Raw genomic sequence first — 24,083 nt, 5'->3', positions numbered from 1 at the left:
CAGCAATCAAGTATGAAAAAACATTTATATACAGTTATTGATAGATATTTTTGAAATTATAGATAAATTGATATTTTTTTTATACTATTGATTTTTTTCTACTTAAGTGCAAACATTTTTATTTAGTTTCATGAATATTTCTATATCTGTTAGGCTTTACACCTAATGAATGTATTATTATGCCTTTTGATTTTAATTCATTTTTTGTTGTATTTCAGGTCAAACAACTAAGACCTAAGGAAAGATATAATGGTGGTGAGATAGTGGGGTGAGGCATGATCAAGTGTGTGGTACAAGTGACAGAATGGTTGTGTGGTGATTGGCATTCTGCCCCTTGTTTGGGGCCACCTACCACCTATTATATGTAGCCAATGTCCTAACACCAAGCACAGCCATTCCAATCAGTATCACACATGGCATAACCAACCTTACCCTGTAGAAAGACTCAACGTGGGCTGTGGTGCTGGAGGTTGTGTGACATCATGAGTGAAGGCAGCAATAAATGGCCATGTGGGAGATGCACTTACCTCAACTTTGCCAGTGCTGTACGCTGCACCATGTGTTCAGTTCCACGCTCACCACATCTTATTGTGGAAGCTGGTGCAGATATCTATCAGCTTGCACCTCCTTCTTCAAGACCACCAGAAAGTCCTCCTCCCCCTCAAGAGGGGGACAAATGGTTGTGTCACCTCTGTACTTACCGCAATTATCCAAGATCATTAAGATGTACTCAGTGCCGTACACCTCGTCTTTCACTAGCTGACCAAATGGCCCACATGTCATTAGCTAAACCTTCAACTCCATCCCCAGTAAAATCTCCCCAATCCACAACTCCTACCTCTATTCCCATTCACATTACCACTGCCACAACTGCTACCACTACTTCTGCTGCCATTGTAACATCAACAGCTAAAACAGCAACTACTACCCCCACCACAGCCTCAGTGGTGGCCACCATCCGTAATGGTGGGCAGAGTCCAAATCGAGCTGTGGCAGCACAGAATAGTGGTAGTGTTCAAGGAGCCGGGGCAGAACATCAGAGCCCAGTAGGAGGAACTCCACCTGGGGGAGCTGGACGTTGTAGCCCACAAGGGGCAGGCATGACCCAACCTCAGATCCGCAACGAAACAGAACCAGCTGTACCTAGTTACAAGTGGCGATGTCGTGCATGTACATATGAAAATTGGCCTCGGTCAACAAGATGCGTAATGTGTACCACTCCCAAAGGTCTTTGTTCTCCAGCAGCCCAGTCTCAACCAGCCCGCCTTGCTACTCCTCCCCCACCTGGTGATAGTAAATACAACAACATGAGTGTAAATAAACTCACAAGTCCAGGTGAGCCAAGTGAAATCCCTAACAAAGTTGAAATTATACGTGAACCTAGTGATACCCACCAAACTGAGAACAATGCAAAAAACAGGGAAAATATAAATGAGATTAACAAAGCACGTAGTAGTGAGCTCCCACAAGAGCAGCAGCTGATATCCCAAAGAAACCTAAATGAATCCAAGGAAAATCTCTCAAGTATTTCTTCCACTGTAGGAAGTAATATTGCTTCTGGTGCTGCTAGTCACCGAGGAGGAGAGGGAGCCATGGCACTCAATAATTATGAAACTGAACGACTGTTGAGACAGCTGAGACGACGCTTACGGGAAGCGGACTGGGCTTGGTTGAACGCATGTAATGGAGTTGTGGAAGGCAACTATGAACCAGTAGAAGCTTATCTGTCATCTGGTTTGTTGTATTAATTTTTTTCTTGCTTATTTTGAAGATGTTACTAATTTTGAGTAATGATGTCCAGATGTTCCAATGATTTTTGTTTGAATATTAGATTAGCAGACAGAATTTGTATAGAATTTTTGATATTCGAAATTTCTCCTTATTTCAACAGGTGGTGATCCAATGAGGCAGCTAACAAGTGCAGATGTGAAGCTTTTGTCACGTTCCTCTGCTTTTGATGAAGGACATACGCTTGTACATTTAGCCATCAGGTAAACTGTAATTCATGAATTTTACTTTCTGATTTACATAGTGAATCCTTGTCGTCATGTTATAGACACTGAAAGTGATTTTGCTTAAGAAAAGCAAGCTTATTGCAAACACTGAAACACTTTTACATAAAATGAAAGAGAGAAATTATATGTATAAGAAAACTGTGCTGAGATCAGATGTTTTATAAGGTGTTTCAAATGAGACATCTACAAATATGAATTTAGAGATAAAGTCAGAGGCTGCTTAACAAATTATTTTCAAAGTAAGAGGTTCATACCTTCTCAGACTGCCAAAAATTCATCCAAAATGAGAAAATATGGCAACTCATAAAAGATTGTTTTAATTTTTTCTAGTGTTAACCAAAATTTAATTTGCCCTGCTAAACTCGAAATATTTTAAGTACCTATAAAGCATGTCTCTTATCCATTATGTTCGTACACAGAAAGGTGTGAGGGGCCTAGTTGTGGATGGGGATCCCTGGTTGTAGTGTATAATGCATTACTGCTAGAAAGTAGAAGTGAGCAAATGAGGGGGCCAAGTAAGGATATTCCCTTTAAGGCTCAGTCCTCTGTTCTTAACGCTACCTTGCTAACGCGGGAAATGGCAAATATGTATGAAAAAAAAAATATTATATATATGTATATATATATATATATATATATATATATATGTGCTGGAAATGAGATGTTTGAGGACAATGTGTGGTGTGAGGTGGTTTGATCGAGTGAGTAACGTAAGGGTAAGAGAGATGTGTGGAAATAAAAAGAGCGTGGTTGAGAGAGCAGAAGAGGGTGTTTTGAAGTGGTTTGGGCACATGGAGAGAATGAGTGAGGAAAGATTGACCAAGAGGATATATGTGTCGGAGGTGGAGGGAACGAGGAGAAGAGGGAGACCAAATTGGAGGTGGAAAGATGGAGTGAAAAAGATTTTGTGTGATCGGGGCCTGAACATGCAGGAGGGTGAAAGGAGGGCAAGGAATAGAGTAAATTGGAGCGATGTGGTATACCGGGGTTGACGTGCTGTCAGTGGATTGAATCAAGGCATGTGAAGCGTCTGGGGTAAACCATGGAAAGCTGTGTAGGTGTGTATATTTGCGTGTGTGGACGTATGTATATACATGTGTATGGGGGGGTGGGCCATTTCTTTCGTCTGTTTCCTTGCGCTACCTCGCAAACGCGGGAGACAGCGACAAAGTATAATAAATAAAAAAAAATATATATATGTAGGTTTGCGGCAGGGGTGTGTGATGTCTCCATGGTTGTTTAATTTGTTTATGGATGGGGTTGTTAGGGAGGTAAATGCAAGAGTTTTGGAAAGAGGAGCAAGTATGAAGTCTGTTGGGGATGAGAGAGCTTGGGAAGTGAGTCAGTTGTTGTTCGCTGATGATACAGCACTGGTGGCTGATTCATGTGAGAAACTGCAGAAGCTGGTGACTGAGTTTGGTAAAGTGTGTGAAAGAAGAAAGTTAAGAGTAAATGTGAATAAGAGCAAGGTTATTAGGTACAGTAGGGTTGAGGGTCAAGTCAATTGGGAGGTGAGTTTGAATGGAGAAAAACTGGAGGAAGTGAAGTGTTTTAGATATCTGGGAGTGGATCTGGCAGCAGATGAAACCATGGAAGCGGAAGTGGATCATAGGGTGGGGGAGGGGGCGAAAATTCTGGGAGCCTTGAAGAATGTGTGGAAGTCGAGAACATTATCTCGGAAAGCAAAAATGGGTATGTTTGAAGGAATAGTGGTTCCAACAATGTTGTATGGTTGCGAGGCGTGGGCTGTGGATAGAGTTGTGCGCAGGAGGGTGGATGTGCTGGAAATGAGATGTTTGAGGACAGTGTGTGATGTGAGGTGGTTTGTTCGAGTAAGTAACGTAAGGGTAAGAGAGATGTGTGGAAATAAAAAGAGCGTGGTTGAGAGAGCAGAAGAGGGTGTTTTGAAATGGTTTGGGCACATGGAGAGAATGAGTGAGGAAAGATTGACCAAGAGGATATATGTGTCGGAGGTGGAGGGAACGAGGAGAAGTGGGAGACCAAATTGGAGGTGGAAAGATGGAGTGAAAAAGATTTTGTGTGTTCGGGGCCTGAACATGCAGGAGGGTGAAAGGAGGGCAAGGAATAGAGTGAATTGGATCGATGTGGTATACCGGGGTTGACGTGCTGTCAATGGATTGAATCAGGGCATGTGAAGCGTCTGGGGTAAACCATGGAAAGCTGTGTAGGTATGTATATTTGCATGTGTGGACGTATGTATATACATGTGTATGGGGGTGGGTTGGGCCATTTCTTTCGTCTGTTTCCTTGCGCTACCTCGCAAACGCGGGAGACAGCAACCAAGCAAGAAAAAAAATATATATATATATATTCCCCTTTTTTTTTTTCTCTTACTGGGCCTCCTGTTTAAGCTTTAGTGAGGTAGCACCAGGAACAGACAAAGGGAAGCTACATTCACTCGCATCCTGTGTACATCACAGCATCTCTAAGTTACCATTCATTAAGTGTGTGTTATTCAAGTGAATCTAAAGAATTTTCGTACTGGATTAAACATTTTTGTATTAAACCCCAAAGATGACATGCAAGAGGAAAAACCATCACATGTTGATATATCTGGCAGAAAGCCGAGCAAAATATTCTATTTGGAACTGAAAATGAAGGTAATCACCAAGTTTACATAATTTCACGTGATGTACAGTTGCCCCGTTCAAAGGTCTCCACAGTTTTAAAGGACAAAGAAGAAATGCATGAAGCAGTGAAAGATTCAGCAAGTATGACGTCTATGTTAATAACACAGCAACGACAAAGGCTTATCCACGAAATGGAAAAGTAGTTGATGTTGTGGATGGAAGATCAAATTGAAAAACGTATACCACTAAGCTTACTAACTATGCAGGGAAATACTAGTAATCTTTTTGAGACTTTGAAGGAGTGAGCAGGAGAGGAGTATGTCTAGAACTTCACAGCAAATCACAGTTGGTTCAATAGATTTAAAAGAAGATATAGCTTGCACAACTTTTGAGTCACAGGTGAAGCAGCATGTGCTGACAAAGGAGCTGCTGAAAAGTTCATTGAAAGTTTGAATGAATCAATCTGTGAACTAAAGAACCTGAAATAAAAGGTAAGAAGAAACTACAGAATCTTACAATGAAGTTGGTTAACAAAAAATGAGATAATCATGCTGTACAGGTATACAAATTATGCATTTCATGCTGACACACATCCATTTTGAGATATGAGTGGTTGGTTACAATGTAACTCAGACGTATGTTGGGAGCATATGTACATGTACGCATAGGTGCATGTATATTTCATTCATTTATCATACTTAGTCGCTGTCTCCTGCATTAGTGAGGTAGCACAAGGAAACAGAAGAAAGAATGGCCCAACCCACCTACATACACATGCATATACATAAATGCCCACACGGGCATATACATACCTATACATTTCAACATATACATACAGAGACATGTAAATGTATACACATGTACATATTCATACTTGCTGCCTTCATCCATTCCTGTCGCCACCCCACCACACATGAAACAGCACCCCCCTTCCCCTGCACGCATGCGAGGTAGTGAGAGGAAAAGACAACAAAGGCCAGATTCGTTCACACTCAGTCTCTAGCTGTTATTTGTAAAGCACTGAAACCATATCTCCCTTTCCATATCCAGGCCCCACAAAACATTCCATGGTTTACCCCAGACACTTCACATGCCCTGCTTCAATCCATTGACAGCACATCGACCCCAGTATACCACATCATTCCAGTTAACTCTACTCCTTGCACATCTTTCACCCTTCTGTATGTTCAGTCCCTGATCGCTCAAAATCTTTTTCACTCCATCCTTCCACCTCCAATTTTGTCTCCCACTTCTCCTTGTTCCCTCCACCTCTGACACATATATCCTCTTTGTCGATCTTTCCTACTCATTTTCTCCATGTGACCATATCCTTTCAATACACCCTCTCCCTCTTCTGCTCTCTCAACCACATTCTTTTTATTACCACACATCTTTCTTAACCTTTCATTACTTACTCGATCAAACCACCTCACACCACATATTGTCCTCAAACATCTCATTTCCAACACATCCACCCTCCTCCACACGACCTTATCCATAGCCCATGCCTCGCAGCCATATAACATTGTTGGAACCACTATTCCTTCAAACACCCATTTTTGCTTTCCGAGACACTGTTCTCACCTTTCACACTTTCTTCAATGCTCCCAGAACCTTCGCCCCCTCCCCCACCCAGTGAGTCACTTCCACTTCCATGGTTCCCTCCGCTGCTGAATCCACTCCCAGATATCTAAAACACTTCATTTCCTTCATTTTTTCTCCATTCAAACTTACCTCCCAATTAACTTTTGTGTGGTTGTGTTTTTCTTCACCTGTTTCGTGGCACTAACGCAGGAAATGGCAATCAAGTATGAAGTGTGAATGTTCGTAAGTGTTTCTTCTTCCCATTTGTTTATTAAAAGCAATTAATTTTTTCTTGTTAACCACATTTTTGATTACTTTGAAATAACTTTTATTGCAGTATCTTGGTCCTGTGTGTCATAGGCATTCAGATTTATAGCTCCTCTTTGGCAGGGTATTGCCAGCAGATTTTCATATTTCGTTCAGCATGAACTAAAGTATCTGAGTAGTATTTCAGCTTAAAAGTTGCAAAACCATTCCATGCTTTTTTTTTTCTTTTACTTTAAAAACCTGAGACTATTGTAACTATCATCCAGTGGCATTACCTGAGATGAGCCTTTTGAAGGATTTTTGTGGTTAAGTTTCAGTGTCAGTGACACTGTCTAGTGTATAAGCTTTTTATTTTTCTTTATTTTACATAATTATGTATTATTTCAGAGATTCAGTAATGATTAATATTACAGTATAGCCTGACCAACCTGGCTGCAGCATGAATTTAGGCATGTTTCAAATTGTGCCGGTTATTTAATTTTTTTTTTCGTGCAATACACTCCCATATGATTCACTCCCATTGTGACTGTCTTGATAATCTCTCCCAGTTCACCAGTAAAAGTACTTAAGATGTCATAGTTGTAACTTATCAAAAATCTCTTCTCTAACACATGTCCTTCATGTGGTTATACTTTCCTTTTGCTCATGGATAGACTGCAGAGGTTAGAAATATAGGTTTTGAAGTGTAAAAAATCTTTTCCTGTGGAGGTGGTGGTGTATGCAAGCATTTTTTTGTGTTCTTACTCATCCCAACCATAACCCTCCTTTTTCAAAAGATATTTTTTCAGAGCTTTTTTTATTTTCTTTTTCTGCCATGGGTTAGTGCTGTGATTGTGGATTAAGTGAGGTATGTTTGGCTGACTGGATGGACAGTGGTGCTCACTGATGGCAGAGGCAAGTCTGAACTATCAAGCAGACGGCCATGGTTGATTCATGAATTGGTCCATGAAATATGAAGGGAAACTGAGGTTTCCTAAACAATAATTAGGGGCTGTTTTTAACTAGACCCCAGTACTTACCAAGGAATATCTTGTTTTAACACTGACACACCACTTGCAGAGAAAGGATTTTTTCCAACTTTAAAACCTATACATGTGCAGATTGATACATATATATGGAAACATAATTTGGAAAAATATATCATTTTTAGGTTTGGCCGTGAGGATCTCCTAGCAACAATATTATCACGAATGGATGGTGGCGGTGCAGGGGTGAAACGTGTCCCATCTTATGTGGCACCAGATTTAGCAACTGATATACGGCGGCACCTCTCTGCATCCATTCGACAGAAAAAGGGGCCTTTCCCCTGTCATTTTGTCTCTGAATCTGCTACATTTTCTCTACCTGCAGGTTAGTCATTTATGTATGCTTTATTTTTATATATAGTACTTTAGATAGTCAGATATAATGGGAAAATGTGTGGCAAGGTGATTGTTCAGAGGTTTGCTGCAACATTTTATTTGTACCAGATGTGATAGATTCCATTTACATTAGAGTTTGGTTACAGATGATGTGTAATGAAGCAAATATATTTATAGTGACCAGATGGTATGGGCAAAACATATCTCAGCTAAGGCTGTCATAAGTGAAAAGAAAAAGGTAAGAGAAAAACTGAAATTAGTTATGGCTCCTTAAGCATTGTAGACTTGGTACTCAAAGTTGAATGGTTATAGGAAGGGGGGATACTTGAAAGGAGGAAGAAAATTTCAGAGCTTTACTGTTCAAGGAAGGAAGGAGGGATCAAGATAATGGTCAGTCTCCACACAGGGATTATAGGAAGGAACAGTTAGACTTATGTCATGGGTCCAAATTTGGTGGCTGGGACCAAAGTTAGGAACTGAAGTGATAATCCAATAACAGATAATTATCAAATTAAATTTTTTTATCAGGCTATTATTGGACCAGTCAACTTCTGCTGCCTTGATTTTTTTGTTCGATAATGTCTTAAGTTTTTGTCTGACAATTTTTTTATTGTTTTACTTTTTCTTTTTAGGTTCTTCAGTATGATTGTTATTCTTTGTATGTAATTCTATTTTTTGTAATAGGAAAGTTCAACTTATGATTGATTATATAAATGATGTACTTTGTTGTTCATTCTTTTTGTTGTCATTTACATATATATGTGATAATATGTCACATGTTGTATAAATAAAATGTATAACTTAGATATATTGTTTATTTCTTTCATGTGTCCTACATAACCATGCAATGTGATTGATTTTCATTATTTCTGCATAGCAATGAAAATTATATGGTTTGTAAAATAATACAAACAAATATTAAAAACAGATGAATCTTTATCTTACGTTTTTTGTTAGTAATAGCTTCGCCACGAAACACACCATTGCTGACTCCCTCCCAGACCCCAGTTCTAATGACCCCAGTCCCCCCCTCCCTTCCCTCCCCTATACTGTTCCCATATCAAACAGGTACAGTGCGAGGTTACAAACAGAAGTGAATATGTCCATGAATCTTAGTTGGCAATTGCCAATTATCTGGCAGGGAAAGAATTCTATTAAGTTTCATAAACTTAGTAATTATTATGTATAAAGCATAATGAAATACTTTCAAAAGGACAGATATAGACTGTTCTTTCTTTTCAAAGTAAATAGGACAACCAGATCTAAAAAAGGACAGACCTAGCAACCCTGTCACACACTGAGGATTTGGCCATATCATCGGTTGCTGGTAATCTAGCTTCTCTCTTATGGCCTGGTCTCTATAAGTTAACTTATAACAGTACAAGACTACAACAGACCATGGTCTATGGAACACTGAGACGAATTTCTCAACATTGAGATTACCTGTCTCAGGCACTTCTGTGTCTCCGCCTGACTCTCTGTCTTTGGCAGAGACTTATCAGCCAACTGACTGCCAGGTTGCCACCAGCCAGGACCAGGAGCCTTTCCAAAACCCTTAGCTACTTCAAGCTCTACTGTCAGGACAAGGACAACAAGGGACTCTATTTTGAGTGCCAAAAATGCCACCCAACCAAGAAAGTTGGTAGGGGTCATGTCACCAGCCTTAATTGTTTGAAGTCCCATGTCAAGAGAACCCAACCATCCTTAGCCATCCAGTTTGAGGAGGAGATCAAGGCTGGCTCTGGCCATGGCAAGTGCTGCAACCACTTCTCCAGCAGTAAAAGTGTGCACAGCTCTGGCACCGCTATCCCCAAGTTGCCCACCAAGAAGGTCCAGTGGCCTACCATCAGTGAGGCCCTGGGCTCAGCCAGCACTGGCACTGCTGGATGCCAGCCCTCTGTTAACAAAAAGATAATCTGTCTTTTCATCAACAACATACTTCTGCTCTATGTGATTGAGTTTGAGAAGTTTGTTGACCTAATCAGGACCCTCAACTCAACAAAGGTCAGCATGTCCCGCAGCACGCTGAGCAGGCACACTGATGACAAACAATGAGTAGCCGAGGAGGCCCCCATCAACACTTCTGATGTACTTGGTGACCACTGCTGACTGTTGGACTTCTCACAATAGGTAATTTATTTATGAATATCTATTGTACTAGCTACTACATTGAATGTAGTCAGTAGAATAAATGATTATGCCTATTTAGTGGATAATACTTTTTTTTTTTTTTTATAAAGATTGGCATAGATTGAATTTCAGTTTAATGTCAAAATGTTTGAATAAAACTTGATAATCACTTAACCATTAATCTGTACTAATCATATTTCAATAATGTACATTTTTATTCCTTTTTATAATAATTTGCTTAAATTAAACAACTTTCAGTTTAAGACATTTGATATGAAACCTAATTATCAGTGTTTTATTCAATAATCACTTAATCAGTATTATATAGAGTATTAATCAATCATCACTTAATCTTTGTTTCAGATCTTTCTTAAGCATGACAGCTGACTGGACTGATCCAGTCACCAGGGCCAGGAAGCATGCAGTCCTCACCTGTACCCATCTGACTGGTTGCCACACTTATGATGTCTTAACGGAGGCTATGGTCCAGGTCCATGAGCACTTCAACATTCAGGACAAGGTACTCAGGATGACCACTGACAATGGATCAAACTTTGCGAGGGCTTTCACCCAGTATGGTGGCCAGGTGAACTGACGATGTTGGAAGTTTGCCTGAGGCTGAGTCAGACAACACAGATGGCATAGTTGATAGTGATGATGCCATCAATATTATAACCTTCGGTGAACTCCTTGGTGAGGAACTTGAGCACTCCAATCTACTGGTCGACGAGTTGTGCAGCTCGCACCTTCAATCTGGTGGCCTCCATGGACTTGGGCAAGGGCCTCGTCAAGCAGACGGGCTCTGCTGTCGCTACCTTCAACGCCCTTGACAAGGAGGTCCATGGCAAGGCTCAGGCACTCTTCATTGCCCAGTGGAGGAGCCTTCAGATTTGTGACACCATCAAGAAGACACTGGGCAGGAGGCTGGTGGTCCCTGGCAGGACAAGGTGGAATGCCTTGTACAACCCAGTTGTCTAGGGGGAGAAAAACACCTACCTTGAAACCCTCCTTCTCACAGTGGCCATCACCCTCATGACGCTCAGGAACATGAGGAACAGCTTGGTCATCTGCAAGCCACTGGTTGATGCCCCTGGTAGCCACCATCACCACCCGGTTTAACCACTGCCTGAACAATCAGGACTGCCTGCTGGCAGCTTTCTTCCACCTAAAGTTTTGGCTCCACTGGCTGCACAGGTTTGACAGCAATCTAATGATCTGTCAATGCCGCCATGGAGGATGAGGTCAGGAGAGCACTGAGGTTCCTGAACAGGAACAGCACCACCTGTCCCAGCGACAGCAGCATGCGGTCACTGCCATGCATGCCTGACAACATCTTTGCTAGGTGGATGGCCACTGGCTCAGGTACCAGTGTCAAGCAGAAGGCCAAGAAACATGTCAATACCTGGTTGGACACTGATGGGAAGGAGGGCACGGCCAACTCTGACTTCATGGGGGAGGAAATCTTCACCAACCTCTTCCTGAAGTACAACTTGCCCATTCCGTTCTCTTCCGCAGTGAAATGGCTTTTCTCTCTCGGCAAGGATAGCCTGAGACCCAAGAGGTCAAGACTGTCATCTAGGCCTAACTTTGAGAAGTTGGTCTTCTTGAAGGGCAACCAGCACATAGTGTGAGTGTGTAACTCATAGACTCTAAAAAGACTCAGTCATAATTTGATTATTATATCATCTTAAGTTGTCTGAAATTAGTAAGTCATAATTTGATTATTATATCATCTTAAGTTGTCTGAAATTAGTAATTACTTCATTTTTTTACATTTTGTGTGGACTAATTACTGATTCTGAGTTTGTATATAAAAATTGTACTGTATGGTATGCTTAATAGTTTAGTAGATGTACTTCAATTTCAAACTTACCTTTCAGTTCCACCAAAGTAATTATCTGGTAGATTAAGATTAAGTTTGGTTACAAGAGTTACAAAACAATACATTGTTTAATGAAAATTTGAAAAATTAAGTAAGAATAAGATGGAAAACTTGTAGAAAATGCATACCTATTCTTGGATTTAGTATAGACAAGCATTTTCTATTGGTTTTGAAGCTTTTTTCCTTGTTTTTAAAATTTCTACTAAAAAAGTTATCATTATTGGATTATCGTTAACTTTTGATAACTTGGTATTAAGATTATCAGATTATGGGTATCAAAATTGGGGTAATTAGATTATTGTTATTGAAGTTAACTTTTTAGTTATTGGTGCCCATCACTGGCTCGGACATATGCAGACAGCTCATGAGAGCAGTGGCTAAAATAATACTTGTAGAACAGGAAAAGGGCAATGTCTGGCAGACAGAAAAAAGATGGTTGCTATCAATGTGGTACATGGAGAATTAATGAGAGAAGGGTTTTAGCTTCACTCAGGAATTTGTGAGCAGTGTTCCTTATTATGGCATATAAAGCCCCTGTAGATATGGAATACTTGCTGACCCCCAGCTTTTGGGAAGGATACTTTATGTTGATTATGTGGGGTCTTTAGGGTAGTGTGGATGACATGATTACACCCAATACATTAATTTATTAGAGGGCTGAATTGTGGTGTTTTGAAATTGAGCAGGAGGAAATGGGTGATACTTGAAAGTGGATTTAAGAAGAAATTGCACTTAAGTACAACACCACTGTCACAATATATTTTGTGATTAGGAGCAAGAAATCCTGCAAATGTAAGTTGTATGAATTTTAGTTAATTGGTTTTCAGTGTAAATACAATGTTGGGGACTGTAGACACTCAAATAACACCAAGTATTGCCTTTAAAGTGTTCTTTAAAAGAGAGAGATCCTAAACATATATGATATGCTCATACAATCAGGATAGACAAATGGTAATGCGCTTGGAAAAAGAATGGAAAAAAAGTTATGGAGTAACTGAGATTTCCATTTATCACATAAATGCTTATGGTCGACTTCAGTTCTAAGTGGTTAGCTTATAATTGATGAATGGTATGGTAGTTTTTTAGACATGTTTGCCATTTTCCATGTCAGTGAGGTAGTGCCAAGATCAGATGAAGAAATGGCTTCATTTGCTAACATTTACAATCTAGTTGTTATGCATAATGTACTGAAACCAGAGGTAAATTGTGTTTTCATATATTTTTTCTACATAATTCTCCTTTGTAGATTCTTATCTGTGTTAAGTAATAACCATATATATATATTCTAAGAATTATTGGAGAAAATAGGTGAAATAGATGGAAGTTTTACCTCTCTCCCAGTCATGAGCAATGGTCTTTGTTTCAAAACTTATGACTTACAAGGTATGATTGATGAAATAATATGGTAAATTACGTTTTTCATATATCATTTTGACTAAAGTCTCAATCATAGGTTCTCACTAAATACATGAATTGATAGTCATCTAAATACTCAGTGAAATATAGGAGAAATTGGGTGAAATAAATGGAAGTCTTCCTTCGTATTAGCAGTTATCTTTGGTGCAAAACATGATGGCATGATTTGTAAAAAAAATGGCCCAACCCACCCACATACACATGTATATACATACACGTCCAGACACACATATACATACGTATACATTTTAAAGTGTACATATGTATACATTATTATTATTATTATTATATTTTGTCGCTGTCTCCCGCATTAGCAAGGTAGCACAAGGAAATACGAAAGAATGTCTCAACCCACCCGCATACACATGTATATACGTATACATCCACACACACACATATATATTGTATTTATTTATTTTATAATGTTACGTACAAATCCATTTGCTTTTCTAAGTATTTCTCACATACATTCTTCAAAGCAAACACCTGATCCACACATCCTCTACCACTTCTGAAACCACACTGCTATTCCCCAATCTGATGCTCTGTACATGCCTTCACCCTCTCAATGAATACCCTCCCATATGATTTCCCAGGAATACTCAACAAACTTATACCTCTGTAATTTGAGCACTCACTTTTATCCCCTTTGCCTTTGTACAATGGCACTATGCAAGCATTCCACCAATCCTCAGGCACCTCACCATGAGTCATACATACATTAAATGGAATTGATAAGAGATGCTGTGTGTGAGGTGTGGTATGGGAGGCAAGTTGTTAGAAGCAGTGAAAAGTTTTTATCAAGGATGTAAGGCATGTGTACGTGTAGGAAGAGAGGAAAGTGATTGGTTCTCAGTGAATGTAGGTTTGCGGCAGGGGTGTGTGATGTCTCGATGGTTGTTTAATTTGTTTATGGATGGGGTTGTTAGGGAGGTGAATTCAAGAGTGAGTGTATATATATGTATATATATATATATGTATACGTTGAGATGTATAGGTATGTGTATGTGCATGTGTGGACATGTATGTATATAAATGTGTATGTGGGTAGGTTGGGCCATTTTTTCGTCTGTTTCCTTGTGCTAAGAGGTAGCGCCATGAAAGAATATATATATATATATATATATATATATATATATATATATATATATATATATATATATATATATATATATATATAATATATATATATATATATATATATATATATATATATATATATATATATATATAATATATATATATATATATATATATATATATATATATATATATTTTTATTATTTATTATACTTTGTCGCTGTCTCCCGCGTTTGCGAGGTAGCGCAAGGAAACAGACGAAAGAAATGGCCCCCCCCCCCCATACACATGTATATACACACGTCCACACACGCAAATATACATACCTACACAGCTTTCCATGGTTTACCCCAGATGCTTCACATGCCTTGATTCAATCCACTGACAGCACGTCAACCCCGGTATACCACATCGCTCCAATTCACTCTATTCCTTGCCCTCCTTTCACCCTCCTGCATGTTCAGGCCCCGATCACACAAAATCTTTTTCACTCCATCTTTCCACCTCCAATTTGGTCTCCCTCTTCTCCTCGTTCCCTCCACCTCCGACACATATATCCTCTTGGTCAATCTTTCCTCACTCATTCTCTCCATGTGCCCAAACCACTTCAAAACACCCTCTTCTGCTCTCTCAACCACGCTCTTTTTATTTCCACACATCTCTCTTACCCTTACGTTACTCACTCGATCAAACCACCTCACACCACACATTGTCCTCAAACATCTCATTTCCAGCACATCCATCCTCCTGCGCACAACTCTATCCATAGCCCACGCCTCGCAACCATACAACATTGTTGGAACCACTATTCCTTCAAACATACCCATTTTTGCTTTCCGAGATAATGTTCTCGACTTCCACACATTCTTCAAGGCCCCCAGAATTTTCGCCCCCTCCCCCACCCTATGATCCACTTCCGCTTCCATGGTTCCATCCGCTGCCAGATCCACTCCCAGATATCTAAAACACTTCACTTCCTCCAGTTTTTCTCCATTCAAACTCACCTCCCAATTGACTTGACCCTCAACCCTGCTGTACCTAATAACCTTGCTCTTATTCACATTTACTCTTAACTTTCTTCTTCCACACACTTTACCAAACTCAGTCACCAGCTTCTGCAGTTTCTCACATGAATCAGCCACCAGCGCTGTATCATCAGCGAACAACAACTGACTCACTTCCCAAGCTCTCTCATCCCCAACAGACTTCATACTTGCCCCTCTTTCCAAAACTCTTGCATTTACCTCCCTAACAACCCCATCCATAAACAAATTAAACAACCATGGAGACATCACACACCCCTGCCGCAAACCTACATTCACTGAGAACCAATCACTTTCCTCTCTTCCTACACGTACACATGCCTTACATCCTCGATAAAAACTTTTCACTGCTTCTAACAACTTTCCTCCCACACCATATATTCTTAATACCTTCCACAGAGCATCTCTATCAACTCTATCATATGCCTTCTCCAGATCCATAAATGCTACATACAAATCCATTTGCTTTTCTAAGTATTTCTCACATACATTCTTCAAAGCAAACACCTGATCCACACATCCTCTACCACTTCTGAAACCACACTGCTCTTCCCCAATCTGATGCTCTGTACATGCCTTCACCCTCTCAATCAATACCCTCCCATATAATTTACCAGGAATACTCAACAAACTTATACCTCTGTAATTTGAGCACTCACTCTTATCCCCTTTGCCTTTGTACAATGGCACTATGCACGCATTCCGCCAATCCTCAGGCACCTCACCATGAGTCATACATACATTAAATAACCTTACCAACCAGTCAACAATACAGTCACCCCCTTTTTTAATAAATTCCACTGCAATACCATCCAAACCTGCTGCCTTGCCGGCTTTCATCTTCCGCAAAGCTTTCACTACCTCTTCTCTATATATATATATATATATATATATATATATATATATATATATATATTTTTTTTTTGTCGCTGTCTCACGCATTTGTGAGGTAGCGCAAAGAAACAGACGAAAGAAATGGCCCAACCCACCCCCATACACATGTATATACATACGTCCACACACGCAAATATACATACCTACACAGCTTTCCATGGTTTACCCCAGACGCTTCACATGCCCTGATTCAATCCACTGACAGCACGTCAACCCCGGTATACCACATCGATCCAATTCACTCTATTCCTTGCCCTCCTTTCACCCTCCTGCATGTTCAGGCCCCGATCACACAAAATCTTTTTCACTCCATCTTTCCACCTCCAATTTGGTCTCCCACTTCTCCTCGTTCCCTCCACCTCCGACACATATATCCTCTTGGTCAATCTTTCCTCACTCATTCTCTCCATGTGCCCAAACCATTTCAAAACACCCTCTTCTGCTCTCTCAACCACGCTCTTTTTATTTCCACACATCTCTCTTACCCTTACGTTACTCGATCAAACCACCTCACACCACACATTGTCCTCAAACATCTCATTTCCAGCACATCCATCCTCCTGCGCACAACTCTATCCATAGCCCACGCCTCGCAACCATACAACATTGTTGGAACCACTATTCCTTCAAACATACCCATTTTTGCTTTCCGAGATAATGTTCTCGACTTCCACACATTCTTCAAGGCTCCCAGGATTTTCGCCCCCTCCCCCACCCTATGATCAACTTCCGCTTCCATGGTTCCATCCGCTGCCAGATCCACTCCCAGATATCTAAAACACTTTACTTCCTCCAGTTTTTCTCCATTCAAACTTACCTCCCAATTGACTTGACCCTCAACCCTACTGTACCTAATTACCTTGCTCTTATTCACATTTACTCTTAACTTTCTTCTTTCACACACTTTACCAAACTCAGTCACCAGCTTCTGCAGTTTCTCACATGAATCAGCCACCAGTGCTGTATCATCAGCGAACAACAACTGACTCACTTCCCAAGCTCTCTCATCCCCAACAGACTTCATACTTGCCCCTCTTTCCATATATTTATATATGTGTGTGTGGACAATATGTGGTGTGAGGTGGTTTGATTGAGTAAGTAATGAAAGGGTGAGAGAGATGTGTGGTAATAAAAAGAGTGTGGTTGAGAGAGCAGAAGAGGGTGTATTGAAATGGTTTGGTCACACGAAGAGAATGAGTGAGGAAAGAATGACAAAGAGGATATATGTGTCAGAGGTGGAGAGAACGAAAAGTGGGAGACCAAGTTGGAGGTGGAAGGATAGAGTGAAAAAGATTTTGAGCGATTGGGCCTGAACATACAGGAGGGTGAAAGGTGTCCAAGGAATAGAGTGAATTGGAACGGTGTGATATACCGGGGTCGACGTGCTGTCAGTGGATTGAATCAGGGCAAGTGAAGCGTCTGGGGTAAACCATGGAAAGTTTTGTGGGGCCTGGATGTGGAAAGGGAGCTGTGGTTTCAGTGCATTATATGACAGCTAGAGACTGAGTGTGAATGAATGTGGCCTTTGTTGTCTTTTCCTTGCGCTACCTCGTGCGTGCGCAGGGGGAGGTGGGTGCCATATCATGTGTGGTGGGGTGGTGGCGAGAATGGATGAAGGCAGCATGTATGAATATGTACATTTGTGTATATGTAATGTATTTGTATGTATACGTCGAAATGTGTAGGTATGTATGTGTGCATGTTTGGACTTTTATGTATATGCATGTGTATGTATACAAGGCTTACTTAGCATCAATGATAATTTTCCTTTGAAAATATTCAACATATGATTGATAATATTGTATTTTAAACTGAATGTTTTGTATGTTTTTTGTACAAAATTCTCCTCTGTAAGTTCTTGGGTTATCTCTGGATTGATAATCATCTAAATATTCAACTGGTGAAATTTAAGTCTTACTTAGCATCAGGGATCATCTTCCATTATTAATATTGAACATAGGATTAATGAAATGATACGGGAAATTGTATTTTTTATATATTTTTCCAAGTACATTCTCTTCAATTTATGAATGAATAATAATCTTATAGATTTTCAGAAAAATTTAGGTGAAAAAAATTGAAATTCTTACCTAGCATTATCAGTCATGTTTGGTTCAGAACATTAAAGTTATGAAATGATAACTATACAAGAGTAAGATTTTCCTCTCTTGAGTGCTCTGCACAAGCTCTGCCTTTTGGCAAAATGATAGGAAAAGTAGATAGAAGTAGTAGGTATGAACATTAGACAGGAGCATTTGGTAGAGATAAGAACATTAGGTGTGAATGTTAGAAGTAGGATGGAGCATTAGGCAGGAACCTTAGGTAAACATTTCAGGTAGACGTAGTCTGTTGAACAATTCGTAGAATTGCCCGCTGCCAGTGGCCTTTTAAGGGTGAGGCATAATAGGCTAAGAAGCAGCACTGGGGTTCACCAGTTATGTTGATCCTTTTTCCATTGCCTTCCCCTTGAGGGAGTTCTCAAGGGGAACAGGCATCAGAAATACAGATAGATGGATAGATGAAATGATGCAGTACTCTGTATTTTTCATGTACTTTTTCAACACAGTTCTCTTTTTTATGCTCTTATTTTATGCATGAATGAATCTTTTTTTTCATGCTCACTGTTTCCAGCATTATCAAGATAGCATCAGGAATTATTAAACATCTGTGGTTACACCATTCACCCCTGCTGCAAACCCTTCACCTGCAACCATTCACTGTCCTCTTTACCAGCTCACACACCTGCTTTACTCTCTTGATAAAATCTTTGCACTGCCTCTGGTAGCAGATCCTCCTAAAGATCCTCCGCAACTCATTTCTGTCAGCCCTATCTTATGCTTTTTCCAAATCCATAAATGCCACATACAAATCCCTTCATTTCTCGAAGTATTTCTCACACATTTTTTAGAGAAACCAACTATCCACACATCTTCTGCCACTCCTGTAACATATTGCTCCTTCCCAGTTTGGTGCTCTGTACATATATTTCCCTTCTCAGTCACCACTCTTTCATACCACTTACTTGGTATGCTCAACAAACTTTTTCTTTTGGAGTTTTAACATTCACCTTTGTCTTCCTTGCTTTTATACATTGGCACTATACATGCATTCCACCAATCTTCAGGCAACTCCATGATCCATACATTCATTAAGAATCCAAACTAACTAGTCTCGTAAGAAATTCAACTGTAATACTATCTGCTCTAGCTGCCATGCCACATTTCGTTCAACCACCTCTTCTCTCTTTACCAAACTACTTTCTATGACTCTCTCACTTTGCATACCCTCCCTACCCACTCTTTACCAAACTACTTTCCATGACTCTCTCACTTTGCATGTTGTCCCTGCCCAGACTCCCAACATCTGCCACCCTGTCGTCAGATACATTCAACAATCATTCAAATTCTCACTATATCTTCTCACCTCTCACTTTTCTCACACTGTTAACCTCCATCCAAAACATCTTATTCTCCCTGAAGTTTACTGATACTCATTCATTCCCCTCTTTTTATATCATACACTTCCCTCTTGACCTCCTGCCACTTTCTCTTCTACATCTCCCAATCATATGCACTCATTATTTGTATCAACCTTATGCCTCTCATTTCTCTTTCACTAACAGTTCACTACCATTGCTCACCTGCCTACCTCCCACCTTCTGCATGCCACACCTCTCTCACTCATGTCAGCTCTGCTTCCCTAAAAATCTCCCATTCATCACCCAGTAATCCTTCAAAATAGTCACTCTATCCATTCCTCACCTCATCACTACCTGTTACCACTTCCCCAGTTGCCCCCTTTCTCCATTGTTCCCATTCCCATGCTTTTAGCATCCTTCTAGCCATCTTATTATCTCTGAAGTTTTCTGATACTCACTTACCCCAACTCTCATTTGCCCTCTGTTTCAGCCCCTGCACTTTCCTCTTGACCTCTTCCTGCTTTCCCTTGTACATCTCCCCATCATTTACACTCCTTCCATGTAAGTACTGTTCTTTTCTCTTTCACTGGCAACTTTACCTTGTCATACTGCCCCTCCCTACCATTGTTCAGCTGTCCACCTCCCACCTTCTGCAAGGCACACACTTCTCTTGCACGCTGCTTCCCTACATATCTCCCATTCCTCACCTACTCCCCTTGGCTCGTTTACTCTTACCTTATGTCATTCTTCACCCAGTCTCTCCTTTTTATTTTTCCACACAAGTCCTTTTGCCAATCTCACTTACTTCCACCACCATCTTCTCACTTATATCGTTTCCTCTTTTCAAAAACCCCTACAGATCTTCACTCCTGCCTTCTTCAGGTAATGATCAAACATCCTAGCTTTCCTTCTCAATACATTCACATCCGAGAATCTCTCTTTTGCATGACTGTCAGTTATTATGTAGTCCAATAAAACCCTCATACCATCTTTCCTACCCACCCATGCATATTTACATATGTCCTTTTTTTAAATCAGGTATTCCCAGTCACTAGTTCTTTTTCAGCTCCACAAAATGTTCACCATTCGTATTCTCCTTTCTGAATACTCAATACCCCCCAGTTATACCCTCACTTTCTACAGTATTCACTCTTGCACTTAAATAAACATCAATAATACTCAGTTTTTTGCATCAGAACTGCAGGCACACTCTTTGGGAGAGGGGATGTATTTGGACTGGGACAGAAGTGCTTCGTGTTAGTGCGCTGGTTTGATGTTGAAGGTGTGGATCTTCTTAAAGTTGTGCCAGAATTGGTTGGTGTGGATTTTGTAGTTCATAATGTTAGGGAAGAAGTACCAGTTTGCTGAATACCATTCAGTGATTAGGTTAAGGATGGTATTGTTTAGTGTGTATATTTTCTATGATTTTTTGGTACTGAGTGTTTTGTATGGGCACATTTATTTTACGCTGTATTTGTTCTGCAACTTGCAGAGAGAAGTTTGAGTTATATTTCCTTATGTTTCTTGGTGGTGCACACTTCTTGCTGTCTTTATTGGTGACATTGATGTAAAGTGAGGTTCCGTGACACCAGGATGGGGAATCACCTGTAGTGAGGTTTTGGAGCTTGGATTCCTCTTGCTGTGTGATTGATGGCTATGCTTTCTCACTCTTCATATATGTGTATTTGGTTGCTGTGGGTAAGTATGTTTCAGGTCGTTCTCATATGTGGCACTGGTACGTAAAACCCTGTCAAGCGAGGTATGGCTCTTGGAGGTGGCAGGTTGAGTTTGGTTAGCTGGTTATGTAGATTAAGGATATATAAAGGATGGAGTTTGTCTAGCTGGGGATCTTGAATGTGAGTGCTACACCATGAAGGATGATGGACATTGAAATCTCCATATAAGATTTAGGGCATGTTCATCAGGTATATCAGTTGGGATAGTATTTGGAAGGGCAGGTGGAATGGAAAGTTTCGTAAGTGCTGATTATTTTAGTCAGTGATGTGTAGTTTTATTTGTATGGATTGCATTTTAATAGTATTTTGTCACTGTCTTTGATTTGTTTTGTATTGGGAGTGTTGTCAATGAATGGGATGTCATGGTGTATATGTGCCCTCCTTGTCATTGTATGTCTTGTCTTAGATTTGTTTAGTTATAGAAAGAAGTTCCAATTTACCTCCAAATCTCCAGTGAAGGTATTTATTTTCGCTTTTGGGTTTAGTCTTCTTCTTTGGAAGTTTTACTCCAAACCCTTCTTTTTCATGTGGGCATGCTCTCATTTTGTGTGACAGACTGCTAAGGAGAGAAATATGAGTATTTAAATCTGGAAAAAAATTTATCTCAAAGGTAGTGTTTTGTGAGCATTTTGTCCTCACTTTTTCAAAATAAAATCTATGTAAAAACTGTGACTGCTTTAGTCTGGGCGACCACAATCTGTGAATTCTGAGCTGTTGGGCTAAAACTAGGAATAGGATGATATTATCTTGGCTGTGTGTGATTGGCCAATTGCAGGCCCAAAAGGAGTAAGCTTTTACTACCATAGTTGAATGGATAGTGAAAGCTGGGAAGGGCCAGGGCGTCCTCATTGGAAACATGGGGGTTGAAGGGTCCTAATCTTGATTTTCTTCGGGAGTATTTTAGAGAATCTCTCATGATAATGGGACATTACGTTAGAGAGAAAAAGGTTTTCAGTTTTTAAAGCCCACATTTCTGTAGGTAGTATGTTTGAGGAAAGGAACCTGGATGTTTTGGCTCTGAGTGAAACGAAGCTCAAGGGTAAAGGGGAAGAGTGGTTTGGAAATGTCTGGGGAGTGAAGTCAGGGGTTAGTGAGAGGACAAGAGCAAGGGAAGGAGTAGCAATACTCCTGAAACAGGAGTTGTGGGAGTATGTGATAGAATGTAAGAAAGTAAATTCTCGATTAATATGGGTAAAATTGAAAGTTGATGGAGAGAGGTGGGTGATTATTGGTGCATATGCACCTGGGCATGAGAAGAAAGATCATGAGAGGCAAGTGTTTTGGGAGCAGCTAAATGAGTGTGTTAGCGGTTTTGATGCACGAGACCGGGTTATAGTGATGGGTGATTTGAATGCAAAGGTGAGTAATGTGGCAGTTGAGGGAATGATTGGTATGCATGGGGTGTTCAGTGTTGTAAATGGAAATGGTGAAGAGCTTGTAGATTTATGTGCTGAAAAAGGACTGATGATTGGGAATACCTGGTTTAAAAAGCGAGATATACATAAGTATACTTATGTAAGTAGGAGAGATGGCCAGAGAGCGTTATTGGATTACGTGTTAATTGACAGGCGTGCGAAAGAGAGACTTTTGGATGTCAATGTGCTGAGAGGTGCAACTGGAGGGATGTCTGATCATTATCTTGTGGAGGCTAAGGCGAAGATTAGTATGGGTTTTCAGAAAAGAAGAGTGAATGTTGGGGTGAAGAAGGTGGTGAGAGTAAGTGAGCTTGGGAAGGAGACCCGTGTGAAGAAGTATCAGGAGAGACTGTGTACAGAATGGAAAAAGGTGAGAACAATGGAAGTAAGGGGAGTGGGGGAGGAATGGGATGTATTTAGGGAATCAGTGATGGATTGCGCAAAAGATGCTTGTGGCATGAGAAGAGTGGGAGGTGGGCTGTTTAGAAAGGGTAGTGAGTGGTGGGATGAAGAAGTAAGAGTATTAGTGAAAGAGAAGAGAGAGGCATTTGGACGATTTTTGCAGGGAAAAAATGCAATTGAGTGGGAGAAGTATAAAAGAAAGAGACAGGAGGTCAAGAGAAAGGTGCAAGAGGTGAAAAAAAGGGCAAATGAGAGTTGGGGTGAGAGACTATCAGTAAATTTTAGGGAGAATAAAAAGATGTTCTGGAAGGAGGTAAATAGGGTGCGTAAGACAAGGGAGCAAATGGGAACTTCAGTGAAGGGCGTAAATGGGGAGATGATAACAAGTAGTGGTGATGTGAGAAGGAGATGGAATGAGTATTTTGAAGGTTTGTTGAATGTGTCTGATGACAGAGTGGCAGATATAGGGTGTTTGGGTCGAGGTGGTGTGCAAAGTGAGAGGGTTAGGGAAAATGATTTGGTAAACAGAGAAGAGGTAGTAAAAGCTTTGCGGAAGATGAAAGCCGGCAAGGCAGCAGGTGTGGATGGTATTGCAGTGGAATTTATTAAAAAAGGGGGTGACTGTATTGTTGACTGGTTGGTAAGGTTATTTAATGTATGTATGACTCATGGTGAGGTGCCTGAGGATTGGCGGAATGCGTGCATAGTGCCATTGTACAAAGGCAAAGGGGATAAGAGTGAGTGCTCAAATTACAGAGGTATAAGTTTGTTGAGTATTCCTGGTAAATTATATGGGAGGGTATTGATTGAGAGGGTGAAGGCATGTACAGAGCATCAGATTGGGGAAGA

General features: G+C 40.4%; 1 protein-coding gene across 4 annotated transcripts in view; it reads left to right on the top strand.

The window, feature by feature from the left end:
* Positions 1-24,083, top strand: part of trbd (ubiquitin thioesterase trabid) — an 88,979-nt gene that overhangs the window by 20,872 nt on the left and 44,024 nt on the right. For all 4 annotated transcript variants that reach the window (XR_011713230.1, XM_071665560.1, XM_071665562.1 and 1 more), the window contains exons 2-4: positions 219-1,734; positions 1,892-1,991; positions 7,608-7,807. Coding sequence is in view for 3 of the 4 variants with exons in the window: in XM_071665560.1 (XP_071521661.1) it covers positions 483-1,734; positions 1,892-1,991; positions 7,608-7,807 (1,552 nt within the window). In the remaining variant the exon portion in view is untranslated. The remainder of the gene's footprint in view (positions 1-218; positions 1,735-1,891; positions 1,992-7,607; positions 7,808-24,083) is intronic.

The sequence above is a fragment of the Panulirus ornatus genome, chromosome 10 (genome assembly GCF_036320965.1).
Source record: "Panulirus ornatus isolate Po-2019 chromosome 10, ASM3632096v1, whole genome shotgun sequence".
NCBI classification, from domain to species: domain Eukaryota; kingdom Metazoa; phylum Arthropoda; class Malacostraca; order Decapoda; family Palinuridae; genus Panulirus; species Panulirus ornatus.
Note: the sequence above shows the minus strand (reverse complement) of the source record. Positions and strands in the feature narration are given on the sequence as shown.